Here is a 24,275-nt window from a genome sequence, read left to right as displayed (position 1 = left end):
CGAGGAAATCTTCACATAAGAAGTTTTGTCTGCTAAAAGAAAATAAAAAAGCCCAGTCTTTATTAAAAATATTATTGATAGAAGAGGACGAGACACGGTCCACGCAGCAGGGTTTAGTTAAATCCTGTTTTAGTCCTGGTTTAGACCTGGTTTAGACCTGGTTTAGACCTGGTTTAGACCTGGTTTAGTCCTGGTTTAGTCCTGGTTTAGTCCTGGTTTAGACCTAGTTTAGACCTGGTTTTAGTCCTGGTTTAGTCCTGGTTTAGACCTAGTTTAGTCCTGGTTTAGACCTAGTTTAGACCTGGTTTTAGACCTCGTTTTAGTCTGGTTTAGACCTAGTTTAGTCCTGGTTTTAGTCCTGATTTAGTCCTGGTTTAGTCCTGGTTTAGTCCCGGTTTTAGTCCTGGTTTAGTGTCCGGCAATGAGTGGAATTACTGGAAAAAAAAAAAAAGGAATATAGGCCAAAATGTGAAAACTGGAAAATCCCTCTGTGTAATCCATTTATTTCAACCAAGTAACTGTAATCCAATTACCACTCACTGAAACAGTAACTGTAACTGAATACAGTAATAATTTGTACTCTGATTACATAACTCCGGTACATGTAATCTGTTACTCCTCAACACTGAGTACTGTATTATAGTGTATTTGTCATGGATACAAAGACATTATGCCCGGTTATGGCACATGGGCGGGAATAGATCTGTGTACAATTGAAGGCGGATACTTAACCCACAACACCGCGGCAAACTCTGCATCATGTTACAAAGTACTGCATTGCATTTTTGTGATTTCGCATAAACACATTCAGGATACATAGTAGGAATGGTCCCATATTTTTTGTTTAATTCCTAAAACCTGAGCAAAGATTAAACTGAGAACTCCGTAAGTCTAAGGGGTGAATGTGTGGAACAGTTTAGATGATGATTTAAAGTCCTGTATTTCATTGTTTATATATAAAAGTATGTTTAAAGCTGAAGTCATTAATTATCATTTAGTAGAAACATTTTAAATTATGAAGTTGCCTTTACTGCGTGGGCATTATTCTTGTTTATAGACCGTATTATATGTTAAATTGCCCAGTGAGCACAAATGGATAGGCATAGTAAGATAAGCATCAGCCTGTGCCTTTTCGGTCCTGTATTTGATTTGACTTTTTCTGAGTGACACAACCTGTTTGAATTTTTTTGACCGAAATAATTTCTATTCCCATTTTTACTCATTATCTCAAAAAGACAAATCTGATGCACAGAGAAACCAGGAATCACACAGACACGGGCCGCTTTGAGAAAATAAATAAATAAATAACAACTTTTCGCCACATAATGAAGTCAAATTTGAGTGCATTTGTCCTGTAAAAAAGTTTCAACATCGAAGAACACAGGCAAATCAGTTAAGACAAGTTGACGTTGAAATGTAAAAAAAACACTTTTAATCACCTCGTTAATCACAGTGGACCATGTCTGCGTGGGAGTGGCCCATCTGTGGTGTCAGGTTTCTTTTGTTTACTCAGAGAATTCACAGACTCTGCTCTCACCACAGAGGACCTGACTATATGTGTGTTTATGCTTTTATCACAGTGTGGGGATTAATATCTGTTCACCTGACAGACCTAATGATGTAAAAGCTTTATTATTCATTCAGTACACTGGTTAAAAAGGTGCATTGTGTAACTTTTCTGGTGGAGGGTGCGTCAAATTCTTTTCTCCATAGAGATATTGCTTTGGAATGTTTCACAGTGTGTTATTAAACCTTTCGGTGTTCATGGAGACCAAAGCAGACCAAGTTACAGGTCAGATCTTAGACTTAGACAAACTTTACTGATCCATAAAGGGAATTATTTGGACACAGCAGCTCACACATCACAATATAATATAATAACAAAGAGAAAAAATATAAATGGTAATAATACATTCTAAATAAGTAGCAAAAAAGAGCAAAAGACAAATGTCAAGTAAGACATTTTTCTATAAATGGATATGTCAAAATTAAATAGAAAAAAGTAATGATATGATGACTCAAGGACACAGGGTTATCTGTTACATAAAGGTGAGTTCTGTGGAGAGGTGAGCCCAGATACAGTCAGAATTAGAGATGGGCATTCAATTAAATTTTCTTAATCGATCGTCAGGAGAATTAACGATTGATTTTCAATTAATCATTAACGTTTTTTATATTAAAATTATCATCATTATTATTATCATTACTAATCTGCATTCAACTTGACAACATATAAACCATAACCACTATAGACACACACATTTACACACATTTGTTTACGTTTTACAGAAACAAAACTTAAAACCGCATGGCTCATTTGCATAAACTATAAGCGCTGGGACACTGATGTGCATGTAAACGCACTCATGGAGTGGTGTAGTAATCTCCAAGCAGGTGTGCCTGAGCCGAAACGAGGAACTGTGAGGTCGCAACTCTAGTGTTTGCGCTGTCAGACGCAGCCTCGTCGCTATGCACAGCAACCTACAATCGGTTTGTCGATTAAAATTTAACATGATCAACAAAGTTCTTAATGATCAGTTATCGGTTAGTTGAGCTGTTTAAAGTCATACTGTGGAACACTGGGGTGGAGCAGTGACATCTCCATAGAAACAAGCAGGTGACCCCCATCCAAAAAGTTACACAGTGCACCTTTACAGTTCAGATAATGGTTTAAGAGATTAGATTAGGGGTTAGGTCAGGGTTGGGCAAACTTTTCGGCTCGCGGGCCACATAGGGTCCTAAAGTTTGACTGAAGGGCCGGACAGAAGGCAGGACATAACATGTTAAGAGCTCGGCTTCATTACATTCATATTCACGTTTATGTAGGACTCCGGTATCACACTACGCGCTTCAAAACTACATGAAAGATTCAGAACACATAAAAGTGTATAGACCTGTTCCACTACACACCACAGGTGAACAAACAGCTGAGCTTAATATATTCTAATCTGACTAAAAATAGCTCGAATACAAAGCTCACGCCATTTAACCACACACATACAACTGCAAGTGCAGTAAAACCAGACTCCATGAAATTGTAGTTACTGATAATTATATTTCAGAGTCTCAAAGTTTTCTATGTTTTGTTTTACCAACTTAAAATGGAAACATCGCAGCCTTATATCTTGACCACCAACTACTTCACTCATGGTCCGAATAACTCCTGTAAAAACACTTTCCCATAAAGCATTGCGGCCAACATAATACACCGCACCTCAATGTATATATAGTGCACCATCTACTGGGAAACGCCAGAAATGCATGACAAATAAAACATCAACAAGATTTATTATTGTAATTTATTCCAGTTCGGCGGGCTGGATTGAAAGGTTTATAGGGCCGCATAAGGCCCCCGGGCCGTAGTTTGCCCACCCCTGGGTTAGGTTAAGGTTAGGCAAATAATGCCTGGTTTAAAGAGACCTGTTATGTAAAACTGATCTTAAAGCTTTTAACCATGTCATACTTGTTTTCCTCCTCATTCATCATCTGGATTCTCCTGTTTTCAAGACATCATTGCTCCAATCAATCCCCAATTTCACTGCCACCGCTGTATGCCCACTTCCCTGTACTTCATTTTCCAATTCTAATATTTTCTAAATCAGTGATTCATGCAGGATTCGGGGAGCATCATATAATCATTTTAGCACAATCAAGAAAATCTGCTACTGCTAGTGTGATGTGCAGACAACATGCAGCAGCAGGGCTCTCTATTGTGATGACGTTTACGGCAACGTCAGCTCCCATTGATCTCAATTTTCTAACCTGGAACTCAGACGACTTGTTTCACTTATTTTAGATCAATATTGCAATTTAAAATGTGCAAATGAAAACAGAATGATCCACGGGTGTCATAGATTATAACTAGAGATCAAACAACAGTACAAAATGTCTTCTTTAAAGGGCCCATATTTACTGACCTCTGTTATGTTTCCTCATCACACACACACACACCTGGAGTTGTGTTTGTTTCATTCACACATGTTTAACACACAAACCCTGCATAATTAAACAGTTCTTCTCTAAAACTGAAAATACTCCATTCCACCTTGTGATGTCATATGGTTAAGGTTAAGGTTCTTTATTTGTCATTCAAGCATGCGAGAGAACACATGACAGAACAAATGTGCTTCCCGAGGCCCAGTGATCCAGAGAGAGATAAAAACAATAATAAATAAACAATATTAAAAAGGTAAATACTGTATTTTATGGGCCATTAGTCACTCTGGATTATAAGGTGCACTGTCATTAAATGGTCTATTTTTGAACTTTTTTCACAAATAAACCGCACCAGACTTTAAAGGAAACCCAACAGTGTGATGGGTGAGTGGTTTTGTTTGTTTGTGGCGTTCACGGTGACTCTGGGCTTTGTTCAGTTGTGGCGTGTAGGGAGGGTGCTGTCTGCGACCAACGGATTGTCGGCGTTTTCACAGTGACTCAGTTGTTCATTCGTGTCTAGAAGTGGCACATTGCACTCGCTTTTTCGGTTCGTTCCTCCGTTCCGTTCCTCATCCGTGTGGAGTGATGAGTGTGGTTGTGGTTGTGTTTCGCTGCGTGGTCGCTGTCTGTGTGCGCTGTGGGTGCTGCGGGTTTGTAGTTTACTGAAGTCGTGCTGGGACACCCAAGTGGATTCGTGTATAGGGCGCTCTAGATAGAGGGGTGTGTGGTTGTTTTTTGATGCGGTTAGAGGCTTAAGAGCGCGTCTAATAGCCTGGAAAATACGGTACATCAAAAACAACATGGGCTAACACAGGAAGTGCTCCACTGTGGTTTTAAAGTCCACACACCTCATGGATCTATTAAAATAACTAGGGACTTGCTAGCTTGTAGCTGTCTCCAGTTGGTGTAGTGGCCACTCACTGGTACTACAGTGAAAAAATCCCACAATGTAATCACAAACGTCTCATGTTTGGCTGACGGCACCTACAGCTTTCAAGAATGTTGGATTTTGTGGTGATTTTTACCAATTTTGACATCATAACATTTTTCTACACTCAAAATCCTTCAGTTGTCTTTAAAAAAAAAGCTTTCTAATCATTACATCTGACTTTGCTTTGCTCCGCTCTAGCTCCTCTCGCTCTGATCGGTCAAAGTGATCACGTGATACTCGAGCCCACACTCCTTCCACATGCTCGCATTTATAGGCATGGGCTCACGGGAGAAAAGAGCACAACTGCACATGCTCAATGGGCAGGGAGCCACCAGAAGTACTTAGCCGGGCTAAAGGCTAATCTGGAGACATGCGCCATTGAGCTCGACCCAATGGGTGACTTGAATGGGTGTCCATTTTTAGATCCCGGGCCTTCACTAGAATCATTTGGATGATTTCAGACCTGGTATTGCCAATCTCTGAGCTGTTAACATGAAAATGACCACTACATGACATCATAAAATGGAACAAAGCATTTTGAGGTTTGGAGATGTAGACAGTTTAACAATACAGGATTACTCAGATACGTGTGAATGAAACTAAACACAACTCCAGGTCTGTTTTTGAGGAGGAAACAGCATTATAACACGGCTAAAAGCTCACAAGAGTCAGTTTTGGATATGTCTTTTTTTAAGGTTAGGATCAGTCTCCAGTCTGTGTGTGTGTGTGTGTGTGTGTGTCTGTGTGTCTGTGTGTGTGTGTGTGTGTGTGTGTGTGTGTGTGTGTGTGTGTGTGTGTGTGTGTGTGAGTGTGTGTGTATGAGTGTGTGTGTATGAGTGTGTGTGTATTGGTCCACATTACAAAAGTCACTCAGGCGTTGACTTCTTTATTGACTCTGCCTCTCTGCTCTAAATAAGCACGTTTAGCAAAGTCTGAGATTACGGAGAAATGTCAAGTCACACTTCAGCCCTCAGACCTGACCTTACATAATCCCACTCTTTAGAAGTCTAGCACCATTTGTAATGTCAGGAAAAGCAGAATTCTTGTGTTTCCGTTTTGATGACAAGTAATCATTACAAAAACATGAAAACCTATAATTAGAGCTGCGCACAATATCGCAATGTAATTTAAAACTGCAATTTGGGTTTCTGTAATTATTAAATCGCTAAACCTGTAATTATTAAAGAATAGAAAGTCCTTTCCAACAAAATATCCTGTCTCTTTTTAGAAAAATAGTAGTTAAAGTTAAGTGTTATAAAGTTGTGTGAATGTGAACTTTGAATAGAATCCCACTTTTTAGACATAATCACAGATCTAATCCCAATCACCATACTAAATCATAACATCATCACAAACAGACCTGGACTTGTGTTTTGTTTCATTCATACATGTTTAACACACAAACCCTGAAGATTTAGGCTCAGTTCTTCTCTCAGTCTGAAAACACTGGAGGAAGTGTTCCCCTTCACTGGAATCATTTGGATGATTTCAGCCCTGGAATTGTCGATCTCTATAGGCGAGTTTCAGCTGACGTCATTGTTATTGTTAAAAGCCCGCGTTGCATGCTGGGAAATATTTTGGTCGGAGGCAGAAACACGGTAGCGGTCAAACACAGTGTGTAACCTCGCGTATTTCTCCCCGATAATGGTAAATTCCTGCTGCATTATCGGATGCACAAATAGAAGCACGGAAGAAGGAAAATGTCTTTTTCGTATTCTGAGTGAAAAGAACCGCTAACGGTGAATTAAACGGCTTTCAAACATCTGCAGAGCAAACGTAGAAGATCCTAACAAACCGTGGACTCCAACAAGTTCAACAACACATCGAGACTCTTGGAGGTTTTCATCTTTTCTGCTGTGAATGGCCCAGGAGTTTCCACCAAGTCATTGTGGATATCACCAAAGTGAATATTTGTCCAGGTAGTTGGCGATTCTGACCAGAAATCTGGTTGCGTTCACCTTTTGTCGGGGTTGAAAAGGGTGATTTGGCTCCATCGATGCTTATGACCAATTTCTGGTCAAATGGTCTTGGGTCCTCTGCCGTTAGAGTGGATAATAGGGATGGGCATTCGATGAAATTTTCTTAATCGATCATCGGAAGAATTAACAATCGATTATCGATTAATCATTAACGTTTTTATATTAAAATGATCATCATTATTATTACTATCTGCACTACTAATCTGCATAAATAAATTCAACTTTACGACATATAAACCATAACCACTCTAGAGCCACATCAATCCGTTTGACATTATTAATTATTAATGTGTTTAATTCAGTTTTGCGCAACTCTCACAAAAACGAAACTTAAAACCGCATCGCTAATTTGCATAAACTAAGCGAAGATAAAACTACAGCTCTTGTGCACTGATGCGGTCAATTACTGTCGGATTAAAAGACATGATTCAGTGGAATACAGGTTAGTGTGACCAGAGTTGCGTTTGTCAAAACCAGGACACCGTACGGGGGGAGGGAGGTGGGGACTCGTCATCGATATTGTGCGACTCTCACCTGGTAAAACTTTTTCCCACTGGACACCGAAACATATGTTCCTGCTTTGTACACATGGACTCCCACTTGTCCCGAACACAACGGAAAGCGTGGAATTTCTTGTAGAAGTCATCGTTAAATACGCATTTGTGCTTCGGTACGCTGCAGACTGACCGAATGTTTGCGTTTGCTCGCTCCTTCTGAGTGCAGAGACACATGTACAGACCTGTTTGGTCACGCTACACACAGCAACCTACATTTGGTTTGTCAATTAAAATTAACATAATCAACAAAATTCTTAATGATCAATTATCGATTAATCGATTAATCATGCCCATCCCTAGTGGATAAATAACCGAAATCAATACCCTTTACGTGCTTTCTAGCTCCGTCTGTCATGTTGAATTAGTGTTTCTTGTCGCCGACCAAAATAATTCCCAGCATGCAACGCGCACTTTTGTCAACAATGAAACTGGCCTATTGAACTAAAGGCAAAAGGAGCTGTTTACTTGAAAACTACAACTTCATGACATCACAAAGTGGAACATTGCATCTTCAGCTTTGGTAGAAACTAATAATGAAGAATTACTCAAACATGTGTGAATGAAACAAAACACAACTCCAGGACTGTTTTTGATGAGGTAACAATGTTCTTATGGTCCATAAGGGCGCTTCTAGTTGGAGCCTTTGCATTTGAGTTCAGACTCCCCTGACACAGGAGAAAAATACCTGATGAGCGTCCAGGGCATCCGTTGCCCTGGAAACATGTGCCATTTCCCGTTTTTTTCCCAGAACAATGGCAGACCACATTGAGGGAGTGGCTTTAGTGTATTTATTACATAAAACCCACAAGCAGAATTGATCAGCTCAGTCAAGTCCTAGTCAAGTCCTAGTGTAGTCCTAGTGTAGTCCTAATCAAGTCCTAGTCAAGTCCTAGTGTAGTCCTAGTGTAGTCCTAATCAAGTCCTAGTCAAGTCCTAGTGTAGTCCTAGTGTAGTCCTAGTGTAGTCCTACTATAGTCCTAATCAAGTCCTAGTCAAGTCCTAGTGTAGTCCTAGTCAAGTCCTAGTGTAGTCCTAGTCAAGTCCTAGTGTAGTCCTAATCAGGTCCTAGTCAAGTCCTAGTGTAGTCCTAATCAGGTCCTAGTCAAGTCCTAGTGTAGTCCTAGTGTAGTCCTAGTGTAGTCCTAGTCAAGTCCTAGTGTAGTCCTAGTGTAGTCCTAGTGTAGTCCTAGTCAAGTCCTAGTGTAGTCCTAGCGTAGTCCTAGTGTAGTCCTGGTCCAGTGCTGGTTCAGGTCCAGTCCTGGTCCAGTCCTGGTCGAGGTTCAGGTTCAGGTTGCGGTGTGTATATTTTTATACTCCGGTCTGAACGCACCATAACACCACTTAAAGTTCACAATAATAAATCTTGTGTGAGTTGATGTGGTTGCTATAGTTACAGTGGAGCGCGGTGGTACCTTGGATGAGTTGATGCGGTTGCTATAGTTACAGTGAAGAGTGGCGGTACCTTGGATGAGTTGATACGGTTGCTATAGTTACAGTGAAGCGTGGCGGTACCTTGGATGAGATGATGCGGTTGCTATAGTTACAGTGGAGCGCGGCGGTACCTTGGATGAGTTGATACGGTTGCTATAGTTACAGTGAAGCATGGCGGTACCTTGGGTGATTTGATGCGGTTGCTATAGTTACAGTGGAGTGTGGTGGTACCTTAGATGAGATGATGCGGTTGCTATAGTTACAGTGGAGTGTGGCGGTACCTTGGGTGATTTGATGCGGTTGCTATAGTTACAGTGGAGTGTGGCGGTACCTTGGATGAGTTGATACAGTTGCTATAGTTACAGTGGAGTGTGGCGGTACCTTGGATGAGTTGATACGGTTGCTATAGTTACAGTGGAGTGTGGCGGTACCTTGGATGAGATGACGCGGTTGCTATAGTTACAGTGGAGCGCGGCGGTACCTTGGATGAGTTGATACGGTTGCTATAGTTACAGTGAAGCGTGGCGGTACTTTGGGTGATTTGATGCGGTTGCTATAGTTACAGTGGAGCGTGGCGGTACCTTGGATGAGATGATGCGGTTGTCGGCGAAGCGCTGGGGGATGTAGTGTCCATTTTGGGGGAAACGATTGGCCACGTAAACAGTCCTGGTGTCACTCTGATGGGGCGGATCTACACCCTGAAAAATCACACAACAAATACATGAACATACAAGACAGTTCAAGAAAATATACACAAAATACAAGAAAATACACAGCAAATACATGAAAACACACACAAAATACAAGAAAATACACAGCAAATACATGAAAACACACATAAAATACAAGAAAATACACAGCAAATACATGAAAATACAAAAATACACTACAATTCCAATAATTATGACTGTTACCATGAGGTTTGCCCTTCACTACACAGTCTACTCTTCCTTCTTTCTTTCCTGGGAGATTTCCTTCCTTCTTTGTACCTGTCCTCCTACTCCCTATGACTTGTGCGTTCTCCTGATATGACACACCTACAAAACATGCTAAAAGTGCAGTTACAAGTTAGTTATGTGACTGTTTAGAGCCCTGATTCAAAAGCAAGTCAGGCAAGTCAGGTCTAAACTGTAGACTGTTCATACAAGTGGAGGTTAGCAGTAATTTGCAACCAAGTTCCATATTTGGGATTCCAAGTGTGTTTCTTAGCAACCAAAGAGCCAATAAGAGCGCAAGGTAGGGTATACTTTATTGATCCCTCAAGGGGGAAATTCATTCTCTGCATTTGACCCTTTCTTCAACCTTCTGGGGCAGCCTGTCAGGAGCAGTGTGAACCCATCTCCATGATCTGAACTAGGCTTAGTTAAGAAAACCTTAGCTGGAGGATGGCAATGGCTGTAAATAGAAATACCAGGATCATGCGGACAATATTTCAAGGCCAGAATGAAGAGCCTGACAGTAGCAGTTAACTCTTACCCCCTTGGACACCTACTTGGAACAACCCATACATATATTAGTATGTATGGGTTGTAGTGGCCCCCACCTATCACAGCCACTGTTTACATGTGAAAAACCGAGCCAACCGATTTGACAACCGAGTCCTCAAATCACGTCTTTAGTGATACAGCGGAGGTGTCAAAAGACGTCATTAAGGAAACAAGGGAGGGTCGTCAAATGTAGTCTTCATGGGGGAAAGAGTTAAAGCAAAGGGGTGATGATCTTCAGTCAGTACCTATTTCCTTTGGAATACAGAGGCTAGCTGGATAACTATGTGCCCTTATACTAGGAGTCGGCAACCTTAAATACTCAACGAGCCATTTGGAGCATCTCCTACAGAAACGAACACCTGGAGCCACAAAACCATTTAACATTTAACATGAGGAGAACACTGCATAACATGTTTTAGGGTTAGGGTTATAAAAGACTATATATAGTGTGTTGCATTTATGAAACGCTACAGAGAACACAGAATTTTATTTCTGTATGTAACAAAAACATTTTGAACTCCGAAAAAAGATACTTGGTTGCTGCTTTCTTTCAAATGAAATACTCAATGTCAATTTGAGTCCTCCTCATAAGAAATAAAAATCCAAACTTAAATTATTCACCCGTAGCGAACCAAAAAGTCCGTCTGCTTCTGAGCTCCATCATCATTTTATCACGAGCACCAGTCTCATCAATCGTAAAAGCAAATGAATCTGCCCAAGTAGCATTAAACATTCTATTTTCTTCAGAAACTTTTCTTTTCTTGGATTTATTCATCTTTTATCTACCAGGGGTCGAAAAGCTCAATAAATCATACTGCTGGTGTAGGTGCCGGTAAGTTTGAGCTGCAGATCTGTGCCGGGTGTCACACATCAGCGGCTGTGACGTACATTTTGAGCAACAAAAATATTAAAAACTTTTTCTTTTATTGTTACAAGATTACAATTATCTGCAAATTTAGAATTATATCAACGATCAAACTAAAACAAAAATACACTAATTAAATACTCATTATTTATTTTCCAAAGTCACAGAAGGACGAAAGAGCCACATGAGGCTCTGGAGCCGCGGGTTACCGACCCCTGACCTATACAGTTTATGGTAGGTCTGCCTTAATTTTGGAGTAAAATATATAACTACAGAGAAACATTACTCCAAACTATTGTTCCAGGTTTCATATATTGAATGTTAAATTGATACAGTAATTAATGTGACAGACAGGGCAAGTCTGTGTCTATAACTCCTTTTATTTCTGTGTAAATGAAATGTTTATGTCTTTATTTAAGAGCCAAAGCTGTTGGCCAAATGGACTCCAGATGACACTCTAATCATGTCATAAACATAACTCTTGAATCACGCTGAGGGGCAGCCATAGAAAATGAATGAACCCTGCAGACAGTGAAGCTCATTGGGATGACAGGACCTCCTCTTGTGACTAATGCTGCGCTGCTCATGTGAAACAGTGTGTGGACTCTGCTGCGCTGGAGGCCACACTAAAGCTGCATTCTGAAACATTACACAAGAAGCTCCACATGGCTCTGAGCGGCATGTGTGGGCGGTTTGACTGTTGGAGCTGCAGAGTATTAAAAACAGGATTCAGATTAGTCCGGTGTTTTTTAAGATTTGGGATTACAGAGAACAGGACACCATAAACTGAACTGTTTTTAAAGTGTGGTTAATGCTGCTATCCATATTGAGAATATATTGTATAGCATTTTTAAAAATGCTGTAAAAAGAGCTGATTCAATATGATAATAAATAAATAAATAAATAAACGAACAAACATACACGTGTCCTTACTGTGAGCGTGCTTGCATAGCACAAAGCTGACTCTTATTTGACCTGGAGGAGGGACTGCTTCTTTCCATGAAAATGTTGTTCCTTTGGCTATAATCTATCTCCATGGAGAATGTTCCTAAGTATGTTTTTTCAGTTTCCATTGAATCATGCAGGTTCTATTTTCATGGAATCATGTAGAAATTTAAACACTCTACCTTTAATTGACATAATATAATCTGAATTTTGGTACTGAGATACTCTATGGAGTAAGAAAGTTTTCAGAAATATTCATGCACCTAGGATAGAAATTCTTGCACAGATATTTGGAAAATTTGGAAAATCCATGCATATTTGGCTGTAATTGAGCATAAAATAAATATTTGCAAACTCCCACATGAGTTCGGTCATACATAAAATGTGTTGTGCGTATTTTATCCATCAGAACATGAATTGAAAAGTTACGACATCAAGAATTACAATCACGAGATGATAAATTTATGATTACATTTTCTTCCGTACAAATACGAATTCACAGACGCGACTTTACTGTCAAAAACACATCATCACTTCACAGGCATTATTTATTGAGCAGAAGAAACATTGATCAAGATCAGACTTTTGCGCCGCATATGGACTCAACCAGGACTACACCAGGACTACACCAGGACTACACCAGGACTACACCAGGACTACACCAGGACTACACCAGGACTACTACCAAGACTAAAGCAGCTTTAAACAAGGAACGCGGCGTCTAGTGCATTTGCTGTGTCCAATTATATATATATATACCCCAAGGTCCATCCTCCCACACCTGATGCAGTGTTCAGCCAATAACAAATGTTAAAAATCCTCGTGCACACAGGCTCTTTCTTTCTTTACAATGTACATTCTATGAAATTGCAGCCTATGGAGATTCTGAACTATTTTCTGCTCTGAGTCACTCAAACCACAAAAAAACCACAGAGCAGCAAAGAGCTTCACCATCTGAGTGTTCTTTCACAATAGCACTGTGTATTTTAAACAGAATTACACTTAGACTAGAAGACAAATGAAACTATTCGATATGGAACATGAGAACACACTTAACAGTCGACACACAGACAGTTAAACCCTGAGGCAGAGTGTTTAAACGAACGACACAGTGCTCCAAATGACAGGTGTCAACAGTCACACAAGACAGTCAGGTTTTCTACACAACACACATGTAGATAAAAGCCTCTGCCCACACAACCGACTAAAATAAAAGTGCAATATGTAACTTTTCTAGTAGACGTGCTATTGCTTCACCCGGAATGTTACACAATATGGCATTAAAGTCAATACGTCTGCATTTATGTCATGGGGGGTTGGTCTTGCCTCTCCACAGGTCTTCTATGAGATGTTTAATGTCATTCTGTGGAACATTCTAGGCAAAGTATTGACAATTCTATGGAGACAAGTTGGTGGTAAAGTCTCCAGCAGAAAACTTCTAGAGTGCACATATATCATCAACATTCTCTGGAGGTGTGATGCTACCTGGAGGCTCTGCTCTGTCTGAAGCTCTCTTAGACTATGGTCTGATTTTAAACACAATCTGACCATAAAGATTGCACTTATCTGGAACTACAACAGGTGAGGTGTGGTGTTAAACAAGTCCGTCTCAAATGACATTAAAATCACAAGCTTGCTACCAGGTTTTTGAAAAGGTTTTTTAGTTAGTCACTCTCAACTTACAAACACCTAAAAGGGTCCATGAACACTTGTATGAACACTTTTTTTGGTAGTGTTTGTTAATGTGAGCATTGCATCATTATGGTGGGGTCCGTTGTCTATTCTGACATCCCTCCCTTCTTTTTATTAATCGATCGTCAGGAGAATTAATGACTGATTTTCAATTAATAATTTTTATATAATAAGTATCATCATTATTATTACTTCTATTAATTTGCATAAATAAACTCAACTTTACAACATATAAAAATATCCACTATAAAGCCACATCAGCCCGTTTGATATTATAATGTGTTTAATGCCATTTTGCGCAAGTCTCACAGAGACAAAACTTAAAACCGCATGGCTAATTTGCATAAACTAAGTGAAGGAAAAAAAATGGCCTTGTGTGCTGATGTGTTTCAGCTTCTGTCGGACTAAAGGACATGACTCAGTGGAATATGAGTGTTCTCTATGTGACAGAGGGATGTTGATGCTGAAGGTGAGTCTGTTCTGTGTGTCGCGGTGTTTTCAAAGATCAGATGTGTGCAGGTTTGTGCTCTTTATGTTGCAGTAACCAGGATACTGCGTATACATGGACCCTGACGAAACCAGGATACAGATGTGCATGTAAACACACTCCCTGAGTGGAACAGTGTCTCCAAGGAGGTGCCAGAGCCTTAACGTGGGACTGAGGCTGCAACTCCAGTGTCTGCGCTGTCACACGCAGCTTCGTATCTACGCACAGACACCTACATTTGGTTTGTCAATTAGAAACGAACATGATCCATGAAATTCTTAGTGATCAGTTATCGATTAGTTGACAAATCATGCCCATCCCTACTCCCTTCTTTCCGACATGTCTCTATTTAGACATGTTGGTATTTCGACATGCCTCTATATAACACTTTTTAGTATCGCTATTTTTTTTTTGAGAGTTAGATAGTCTACCCAGGCATGTTCTTCAATGTTCTTAATCTCAACCACTATCAAGTCATACACAAAAAACCGACACATACAGTAGCCAACTTCATCCTCCCCCACCCACACACCTATACACAGTACAGCCAGACCAACTGACATTTCATACTTGTCATACTTGCATACATAAACAACCTTGTATACTTGTTGTACTTTACTATTGCTTTGCACTGGCCCAGGCATCTTATGAAATCTGGGAGTGCAAAATATAATAGATTATCACATTAATATTATTCATGTCGGAAAAGCGGAATGTTTGAAAAATGATAAAGTGTAGCTATAAGAAAAGTATTGAAAACCTTATAATGTATGCAAATATTTGAATCATGAATAAGATCTTATACAGAGTTTGTTTCCCTGATCTCTGAAACCACCTCCTGAGCCGCTCGATCCACAAATGCAGGACGGCATTTTGAAACTCAGGTTTTTCATGTGCGGCTGTCTGTTAGTGGAACATGTTACCAACAGAACTGATCACATGGCCAAACTACAGCACGTTCTCCGTCAGTGGAACATGTTACCAACAGAACTGATCACATGGCCAAACTACAGCACGTTCTCCGTCAGTGGAACATGTTACCAACAGAACTGATCACATGGCCAAACTACAGCACGTCCTCACGCCTGATGAAACGGTGGCTCCATTTAAACCAAACCTGCACCCATAATGTGACTGATGAGTGTCTGGGGAGAGTGCGATGTTCTGGAGTGGATGAACTGAATAATGGTTTCGATAAAAGATGACGATTTTGAAAGCGCTAAGAGAACTGGGTGTGAATGAGGATACAGAATTGTTATGATCCGGTCATTATAAAGATATTCTTGGTTTCTCTGTATGTTTGATTTTATGAACTACAACATCAACCTGACCAGGGGACGACAGGTGGAAATTAGCACTGGCACTACAACCTGGTACAAAGCATCTCTCCTGTTAAGGTTCATTTAGATTGTGCACTGTCCCTGTCTCATTAAATAAATAAACTAAACTAAACTTGAAAAATAATGTTTATGCTGCTACTCCAACAATTACCATATTTTCCGCTCTATAGGGTGCGCTCAAAAGCCTCCAACCCCATAAAAAATGACTGCGCGCCCCGCGATCCAGAGCGCTCTATACACCAATCCACTCGGGTGTCCCAGCACGACTTCAGTAAACTACAAAGCCACACCAGCTGCAGAACACACAAACACACACGGAGCAAACAGCAACCGCACAGCGAAAAACACCCTCAGCCACACTCATCACTCCACGCCGACGAGGAACGGAACGGAGGAATGAACCGAAAAAGCGAGTGCAATGTGCCACTTTTAGACACAACTGAACAACTGAGTCACTGCGAACACGCCGACAATCCGTTGGTCCCAGACAGCACCCTCCCTACACGCCACAACTGAACAAAGCCCAGAGTCACCGTGAATGCCACAAACAAACAAAACCACTCACTCATCACACTGCTGGGTTTCCTTTAAAGTCCGGTGCGATTTATTTGTGAAATAAGTTCGAAAAAAGACCATTCAATGACAGTGTGCTTCATAATCCAGAGCACCCTATAGTGTGGAAAATACGGTAGACATCAATGCTTAAAGGTTGTGTGGAGGATTTTTTTTTTGTTTCAAACTGAAAGTTTAAAATACCATTACAGAGATGCAGCAGCCTTGTAATTATGATGACCAAAAAAAAAAAGAATAAAAATCTATCAACTGTGGACATAGCGAGGCCAGATAAACATCAGCCAATAGATAACAAGGCTCCCTCTTTATCTATTGGTTGTTAGGTTGTCAAGCAAACTCCCTACGTTTCTAGTGTAACTGACTCGCCGGCGTGGGGATTATGTGGTTTATGCAGCGGTTCTTCGCGGCTTTTTCAAACTGTAGCTTTCTCGCAATTCGCACAAAGTTTGTCGCGATGGCGGACGAGAATCCACGACCAGTTCGCCGCAAAAGAAAGTCCGTTTTTGAGGTCACTAAAAGAAGAACAGAAGGGAAAAAAGAGCGAAGACAAACTGAGGTGATTCTTGGAGATTCCTTCCAGCGATGGCGCAACTGAAGCAGACGAAGGGTCTAAAAACTGACGTGTCGGTCGCTAAAATATTTCTGGACAGGTCACTTCAACAGTAATTCTGAACTTGCACTGGATGTAAATGTGATTTCTAGAGTAAAGAAGCAGGAGGAGGTGTTTCTACTGAGGGAGCTGTGGAGGAGGAAGGTGGTGTCATGCATGCACAACATTTGAAAAAGGACTGTCGCTGTATTTCTCTTCCCTTAAAAAATCCTCTATACAACCTTTAAATAGAGGCATCTTGGAATAGCAACGTGGTAACTGAACATTTCACCATAGTTACACATGTAGAAAAACCCCACCGTGATGACAGTGCAAAGAATTAATTAGATGGTTCTCTGGCAGTGGAGTTTAGTCACAACTTAAACTTAAACTCCAAAAGCGCTGAATTCCCCGGGCTTGGTCTCGGACTGTGCCTCCCTTAAATGACATCGATGTGAAATAGCTTTAGTGTGAGTGGAAGAGTCAACCCTCCATCTTGCAGACTGCTCCCTGCCACTGAAGCCTCGTCTTTATGGCTGTGGCTAATCTTTACAGCGGTGGTTAAACTAACTTAAGCTACTGTGTGCAGAGACGTATTAATGATTAAGCAGCTCCACGGATGCAGTGAGGTCCTCAGTCTGTCTGGAAACGCAGAGTTCAAAAGGACACAAATACATGACTTCTCAATGGTTTTGTGAATCATTTTTCAGTGGAATTTCAGGAAATAGGAAACATTCTCTTAAAGGTGCACTGTGTCAAGGGTCTGTCAAAAGCTTTTCTCTGTGGAGATGTTATTGCTTTGTCTGGAATGTTCCACAGTATAGTTTCCAAACCTTTATATCTTCGTGGAGACCAAACCAGACCAAGTTACAGGTCAGATCTGTGGAAAGGCAACCAAACTCACCATCAGAATGACAGTTTTTCTAGATATTTTTGAGCTGTAAAACCACCTGTAATTGAATAAATGTAAATGTAAGAGCTGTTTAATGTCACACTGTGGAATATTCCAGGCAAAGCAATGACATCTCTATAGAAACGACCAGGTGACAGACCCCCAACCAAAAAGTGACAGTGCACACAGTTTCAATCCAGTTTCCCAAAACCAAAATGAATTACAAGAGAAAATGCACTGTAAATTTGAGTTTTAAAGGTGGACTATGTAACTTTTCTAGAAAAGTTACATAATAGTGCAGCATTATTGACTTTGTATAACTCTATATTCATTGTTGGCAAAGTTACTTTAAAATTTTAATGTGTTATTTATGAATTGTTACTGTAATTTCAAAGTAATTAGTTACATTACAATATTACTGTATTTAAAATATAAGGCATTACATTACTCTTGGATTACTTTTAAGTTACTCTCACCAAAAATAACTGTGAAGATGCTGAATTTTTGCGCCGCATATGGACTAAACCAGGACAGAACCAGGACTAAACCAGAGCTAAACCAGGACTAAACTAGGTCTAAACTAGGCCTAAAGCAGGACTAAACTAGGACTAAACCAGAGGTGAACCAGGACTGCCCCAGGTCTAAACCAGGACCAAACCAGGACTAATCTTAGACTAGAACTTGGAATCTAGGACCACCCTTGAGAGTACCCCGAGTCCGTGGAACAGGGTGTCTGCAGGGCGCGATCGGGCGTCAGCTGCAGTTAGCACCGTGAAGCGTGGAGTTCTGCTCCGGTCCTTTTGCGCGCCTCTGGTGTTTCATCGCTGCTGATATCGCGGTAATTTTACCAAATTTGTATAAACAAAAACCCACCACTTCAATCCAGGTTAAAAAAAAAGCATTGTGACGCGCATTACTCACATTTGTACCGAGTAAAATATTACTTTTTTTTTTCCCCTGTAATGACACATTACTGCGTTACAGCAAAAAGGAATGCATTACAGTAATTTGTTACTTTTATAACTCATTACTCCCAACACTGTCTCTAGAATTGCACCATATCTGATGGACTGTGTGGAAATTTGTCAACATGTAAAACATACCTACAACCTTTATTTATTTTACAAAAAAGGGCCTTGAGAATTATCACCAACAGTCATTATAGAGAGACATTCAACTCATTATTTCTTCAACTTAAAGTGTTGAAAATGCAGGATATTGTTGACTTAAGTCTCCTCAAAGTCATGTATAAAGCAAAGTGCAATGTATCACCTGTAAATATTCCAAGACTGTTGGAGATGAGAACAAGCCACGACATTTTAGAAGGAACCTACATCTGGGCCCGGTCAAGCAGAGGTAAAACAAGGCCAATATAAAAATGTGAACAGATACATAGTACTCTAGTTTATGAAACTGTTGACCTTTTTTCTGTACCATTTTTGGTTCTAAAGTTCCATACGTTTTAAACAGACCATGTATGAAACATGGAACAAAAATTATTTCCCAAATTTCAAAGACCTGCAAATCATGTAAATAAACTGACGTATTTCATCATATCTTGTGTTATTTGATCTTTGAACTGTTGATGAAGGGACATGATTTTTCAAAAAAAAAAATATTTAAAATGATAAAAATTTGCTTGGAAGAACTGACATATTTTATAGAAATAGTTTCCTTTCATTTTGAAGTAATATTAAAGTATTCAGAAGAAAGAAGCGACAAATGATGTAAAATCCTGCACCTTCTACTTGTTTGCACAATTTTCCCTCCGTTACTTTTCCCTCCGTTACCATGACCTTTCTTAATAAAAAATCTCATGAGTCAAAAAGTAAGAGGTTTTTCAACCTAATCTTGTACCATATGGTAGAAAACTATATGAAGCAAATATTCAAACCAGTTTGTTAAGGATATGGAAGTGAGAACCAAGAGTTATCACTGTTTGGATTTATTGCCCAAAAAGTGCTGCATATTTCATTCCCTCCGTTACCGACATGAGTTTTTAAAATTTTTTGTCAACAACTTGAAAGAATATCACAGGTTTAACTTGACCCTGTTGGAGTGTAACTCTTTCCTACATTCTGATACTTTACTTATTTCAATAGTCCCTCTAGTTTCTGAGTAAGAGCTATTTGAATGTCAAAAAATCTGCCCCTGTTTCCCTCCGTTACCACTTGACCAGACCCATGTTTAAAACCCCAGATTCAGAACCAGGGTTAAGGAGCGAAGCGTCATTGTGAAAGGAGTTAACTTATGGAACAGTCTCGACAAAGATATAAAAGAATAAAGTACAATGACGGCATTAAAAAACGCATAAAATCAAATGCAATGTGTATGTATGAAAAAGAAAACCAAGTTGTTGCGCATAATAGTGAAGATTTCTGTTTGCAGTTGATGTGACTAATTGTGCCTGAACTGAAATGTACTGTTTTGAAAAGTTTTAAAGTGACTCTCAGTGTTGATGTATTGTGTGAAAAAAGAGAAAAGGGAACAGATAACATAAGATGACTCTTCCTTCTCCTTTTCATTCATTTCTTCTATGTTTAATGTTGTGACATTGTTAATGTCTTTTCATACTTTATTTTAATGAAATAAATAAACGAATTAAAAAATATATAAAAAATTGCTAATTGCTTGATTAATGCCAGACTGGAACATCTCAATCAAACATTTCAACCTCTACAAGAAGGTTCTACCAGACCAAGCTACAGTTTAGATTTGACTAGGAGACTCCACTCAGTTTTTAAAGGGACGTTTGAGCAATAAATAAGAAAATATATAAAGAAAAAATGCTGAATAAGTTTAATGCCATATTGTGGAACATTCCAGGCAAAGTAATAACCTACAGGAAAACTTGCATGTAGGCCTGTAACGATAATCAATAAATCGATTAATCGTACGATAACTTTTAACGAGCTCGATAACTTTTCCAGCCACGATAAATTCTATTTGCATGCGTGTTTGTTTTCCTCGCTCTCTCTCGCTCTCAAAGAGACTGAATGTTAGAAGGCTTCTATCGCTCTCTGACTCCTCTCGTTTAACAAGTGTAATGACACTTGAACCAACGTGCGCCGTGTTTATCAACAGAGCAGATGTGCGCATAGTCAGCGCACTTTCTGCACTCCGCTGTCCGTACGGTGCACTAGCAACACAAGCTAGTGCCGCTGTCAGACTAACAAAACTGTTCATCGCCAAAAGTCACAATGCTGAATCAGCACTGGTGAGCGGGACACGTCTCAACAGTCACATGCGTCAAATGCAGCGAAAAGAAATAACAACGAGAAGAAATGTCTCAAACCCCAACAGCCGATATAAACCCAAACCCCGAGCGACACAAGCAGCCTAGCTCCCGGGAGAGCCAGAAATCCCCAAACCGAACCGACACGACACCAGACAGGACAGAGGCTCCCTCATAGCGAAACAGGATCCTGTGTCGCGGGTTAATACGAACATTTAAATGACCAAAATGACGAGTCTCACAGCAGCAGCCACAGAGAGAGAAGCCACTATATACCAATGTAAGTCAATGATTAAAATAACTTCTCAGGACAATTTTGTTACAGAGACTTAATAATCCATTTTATTTATTGCTTTGGTTGGATTTGGTTCAACAGTGGTTTATTCAAGTGCATTTTTGTGAACAAGTCCTGGCTGTAAACCAGACACATTAGTCTAGTCCTATGTTAAGTCTGTTTTATTTAGGCCTGTTGTTTTTGTTTGTCTTACAGTTCCTGTGTTATGTTCTTTAGAAAGTAAGGTTTATTGATCATTGAGAGGATGTATTTGCATTTTTACTCCATGGTCATTATAATAGTTGAAATTGGTCTCAAAATGTCAATCGCAATAAATTCTTGGTCAATTAATCGTCCAGCAAAATTTGTTATCATTACAGGCCTAGTTGCATGCGCCTTTAAGTGGAATAAAATTAATGATGAAGAGAAGAAGACTGTGGCGGCTGATGGTTTTGCTCAGTTGACAGGAGTGTGACTGGGAGTGGGGACCATTTGTTTTTCTTGTTGTTTACCACAGCTTTTTCCAAAATGATTTTACTGCAATCCAAATATGACACCAGAAAAAGTCAATTTCAGGAATACATTTGGTTTAAAAAATATTGTTTTGATTTTGTTCGGCATATGCGGCAGTTTAAAAGTGCACTGTGTAACTTTTCTGAAGGAGGATCCATCATCTGCCTGTTTCCATGGAGATGTAGTTGCTTAGCCTGTAATGTTCCCGGGCAGCTTTAAACTGATCTCTGAGGAGGAGAGCAGTTGCTGTTACACGACTGAAGCTAAATTTTACACTACGAGAAGCTGTATTTAGATTGAACTTATCAACTTACATGGCAGCCTTGTACATTTCCATTTGAGTCCCATGTTGTTTGTGATTCTGACAGCTAATTACCCCCTGCGCGATGCTTACAAGACTGAACCAGCTTTGAAGGAGACATTAAGAGTCGCTGTACCTGATTTTTACGTCTTAAATCGTAAAAAACAGGACTGCTTCATTTAAAGCTGTTTGTGGTTCCAAAGTTATTCCTCACTTTTCCATTCAGAGCATCCTAATTATTCACCACAATGACTTTATAAGTGTTTTTTTTTCACAACTCATAGCTCAGCTAACAACAAACAGCATGCTAACAGTGCACTTCCTGATAATGTGACCCAAAGAAAAACACTTTAAATTTAGATGCTGACAGACCGCGGCAGACTTATTTTAGATCTCTAGAGCTGTATACACAATATTATATACTTTGCAGTAACATCATGCTGGGGGTGTTCTACATGTACGTGTATACATGCATCACAAATCTCAGACTTCCGGTCACTGCGCAATGCATACTGGGAAGGATTTTCCTGAAAAAGTGAGCATCAAACCTCTGTGTTTGTTTTTCCAGTGGGATGTGTCTATTGTCAAAGTCGATCTTTTCAAGTCTTTGGAGCCATATCACTTTTGTTTCTGGTTCTGATATTGTCATATTTTAGCTTTGGGATTGGGACATCGTTCATTGTGTGATTGTTGGATCATAACAGCAGAAAATGGCTTGAGAAATGTGTTTGCGAACTCCATAACTGCAAAAGGGAATCAGATGTGTGTGACTGCAAACCTCTGTTCAAACTGTTTCCCTTCCCAACAGAATTGAAAAATAGTGAAAGGCGAAGGTGATGGGCAGTACTGATCCAGGAAACCTTTGACTGCATAAATCATCCTGAGTTTGCAGCCAACATTTTGTATGTGGAGAGCCATCAAAGCAAAAACCCGATCCCTCGCTCCACCTTGGTTACGAATTTAAAAAGTCAATGCCAAAGCGAAAGGCACCAACTGTTCACCAAGAAACACCTTCCACTGCAAAGAGACCAAGACATGATGCTGCTGTAAAACCACAAGAACAACAAAGTGCAGCTCAGTCTGTTTGTCTTCTGCACCTCTCACTTAAGAAACGGGATTTTGCCTTGATGGCGCTCCATATACAAAATGTTCTCTGCAAACTTGGGATGATTTAGGCAGTCAAAGGTTTCCTTTTTCATCTTTCCAGTGTATTAATACTGCCCGTCGCCTTCACCTCTCACTATTTTTCAATTCTTTTGGGAAGAGAAACAGTTTGAACGGAGGTTTGCAGTCACACACATCTGATTCACTTTTGCAGTTATGGAGTTCGCAAACTTCTGAAGCCCATTTCTCGAGCCATTTTCCACTGTTAGAACATCCAGCAACCACACAATTACGCTGTCCAAATCCAAAAACTAAAATATGACAATATCAGAACCAGAAACAAAAGTGATATGGTTCAAAAGACTAGAAAAGATCAACTTTGTCAATAGATGCACTCCATTGGTAAAACAAACATGGCGGTTTTGACGCTAACTTCCCAGTATGTTTTGGAAAATCCTTCCCAGTATGCATTGCGTAATGACCAGAAGTCCGAGACTGCATGTATTGGCGGGATGTTCTGTAGTTACCGTGGTGATGAAATGCACACATTAGCAAATGCAGACAGAAAAGTTTGAAAATGAAACCTACAAAATGAATTTAAACAACACACTGTCAGGAGCATGTCGTCAAAACTAGCGTCCTGTTTAGGAGTTCAACATAAAAAATGAGAGTGACTAACTGAAAAAGTGTTGCTAGCCAGCTTATGACTGTACTTTTATGTGTTTATGGGACTTTTTAAGCGCACAAATCATCTCAGCACTTTCTGGTAAGACTGTGTTAAATAAAACTTAGATCAAGTCTGTACTTGCCACGTTTACATGAGAGCTGTAATTCTGAATTAAAATATTTAATGCTGAATAAAAATGAATTCTGCTTTAAAAAGACTTATTTTTTAATGAAAATAATTATTAGTAAGTGGGTGGTTTATTCCAATTTTAAAGCTGTTTTAATTTATTCCTCGATCATGTAAACGTTTATTCTTGTTAAAAAAATAATGGTAAATGGTCACATTTTTCTACAGCGTTTTCCACCTTCAAGGCACTCAGAGAGCTTTACAACAAGGAACCACTCACCCATTCACACACCCATTCACACACCAGTGTAAGCAGACACTGTGGGCGAGGTGGGTTAAGTGTCTTGCCCA

At 39.8% G+C, this 24,275-nt stretch overlaps 1 protein-coding gene across 1 annotated transcript in view; it reads right to left on the bottom strand.

Moving 5' to 3' along the window:
- atp11b (ATPase phospholipid transporting 11B (putative)) overlaps positions 1-24,275 on the bottom strand; it is a 187,749-nt gene that overhangs the window by 150,686 nt on the left and 12,788 nt on the right. Inside the window, exon 2 of the mRNA XM_055164437.1 lies at positions 9,416-9,532. Coding sequence (XP_055020412.1) covers positions 9,416-9,532 — 117 coding nt within the window. The remainder of the gene's footprint in view (positions 1-9,415; positions 9,533-24,275) is intronic.

Source organism: Boleophthalmus pectinirostris, unplaced genomic scaffold (assembly GCF_026225935.1).
Source record: "Boleophthalmus pectinirostris isolate CB_2022bp ecotype Guang Dong unplaced genomic scaffold, ASM2622593v1 HiC_scaffold_7, whole genome shotgun sequence".
NCBI classification, from domain to species: domain Eukaryota; kingdom Metazoa; phylum Chordata; class Actinopteri; order Gobiiformes; family Gobiidae; genus Boleophthalmus; species Boleophthalmus pectinirostris.
This window is presented reverse-complemented; position numbering and strand designations above follow the sequence as displayed.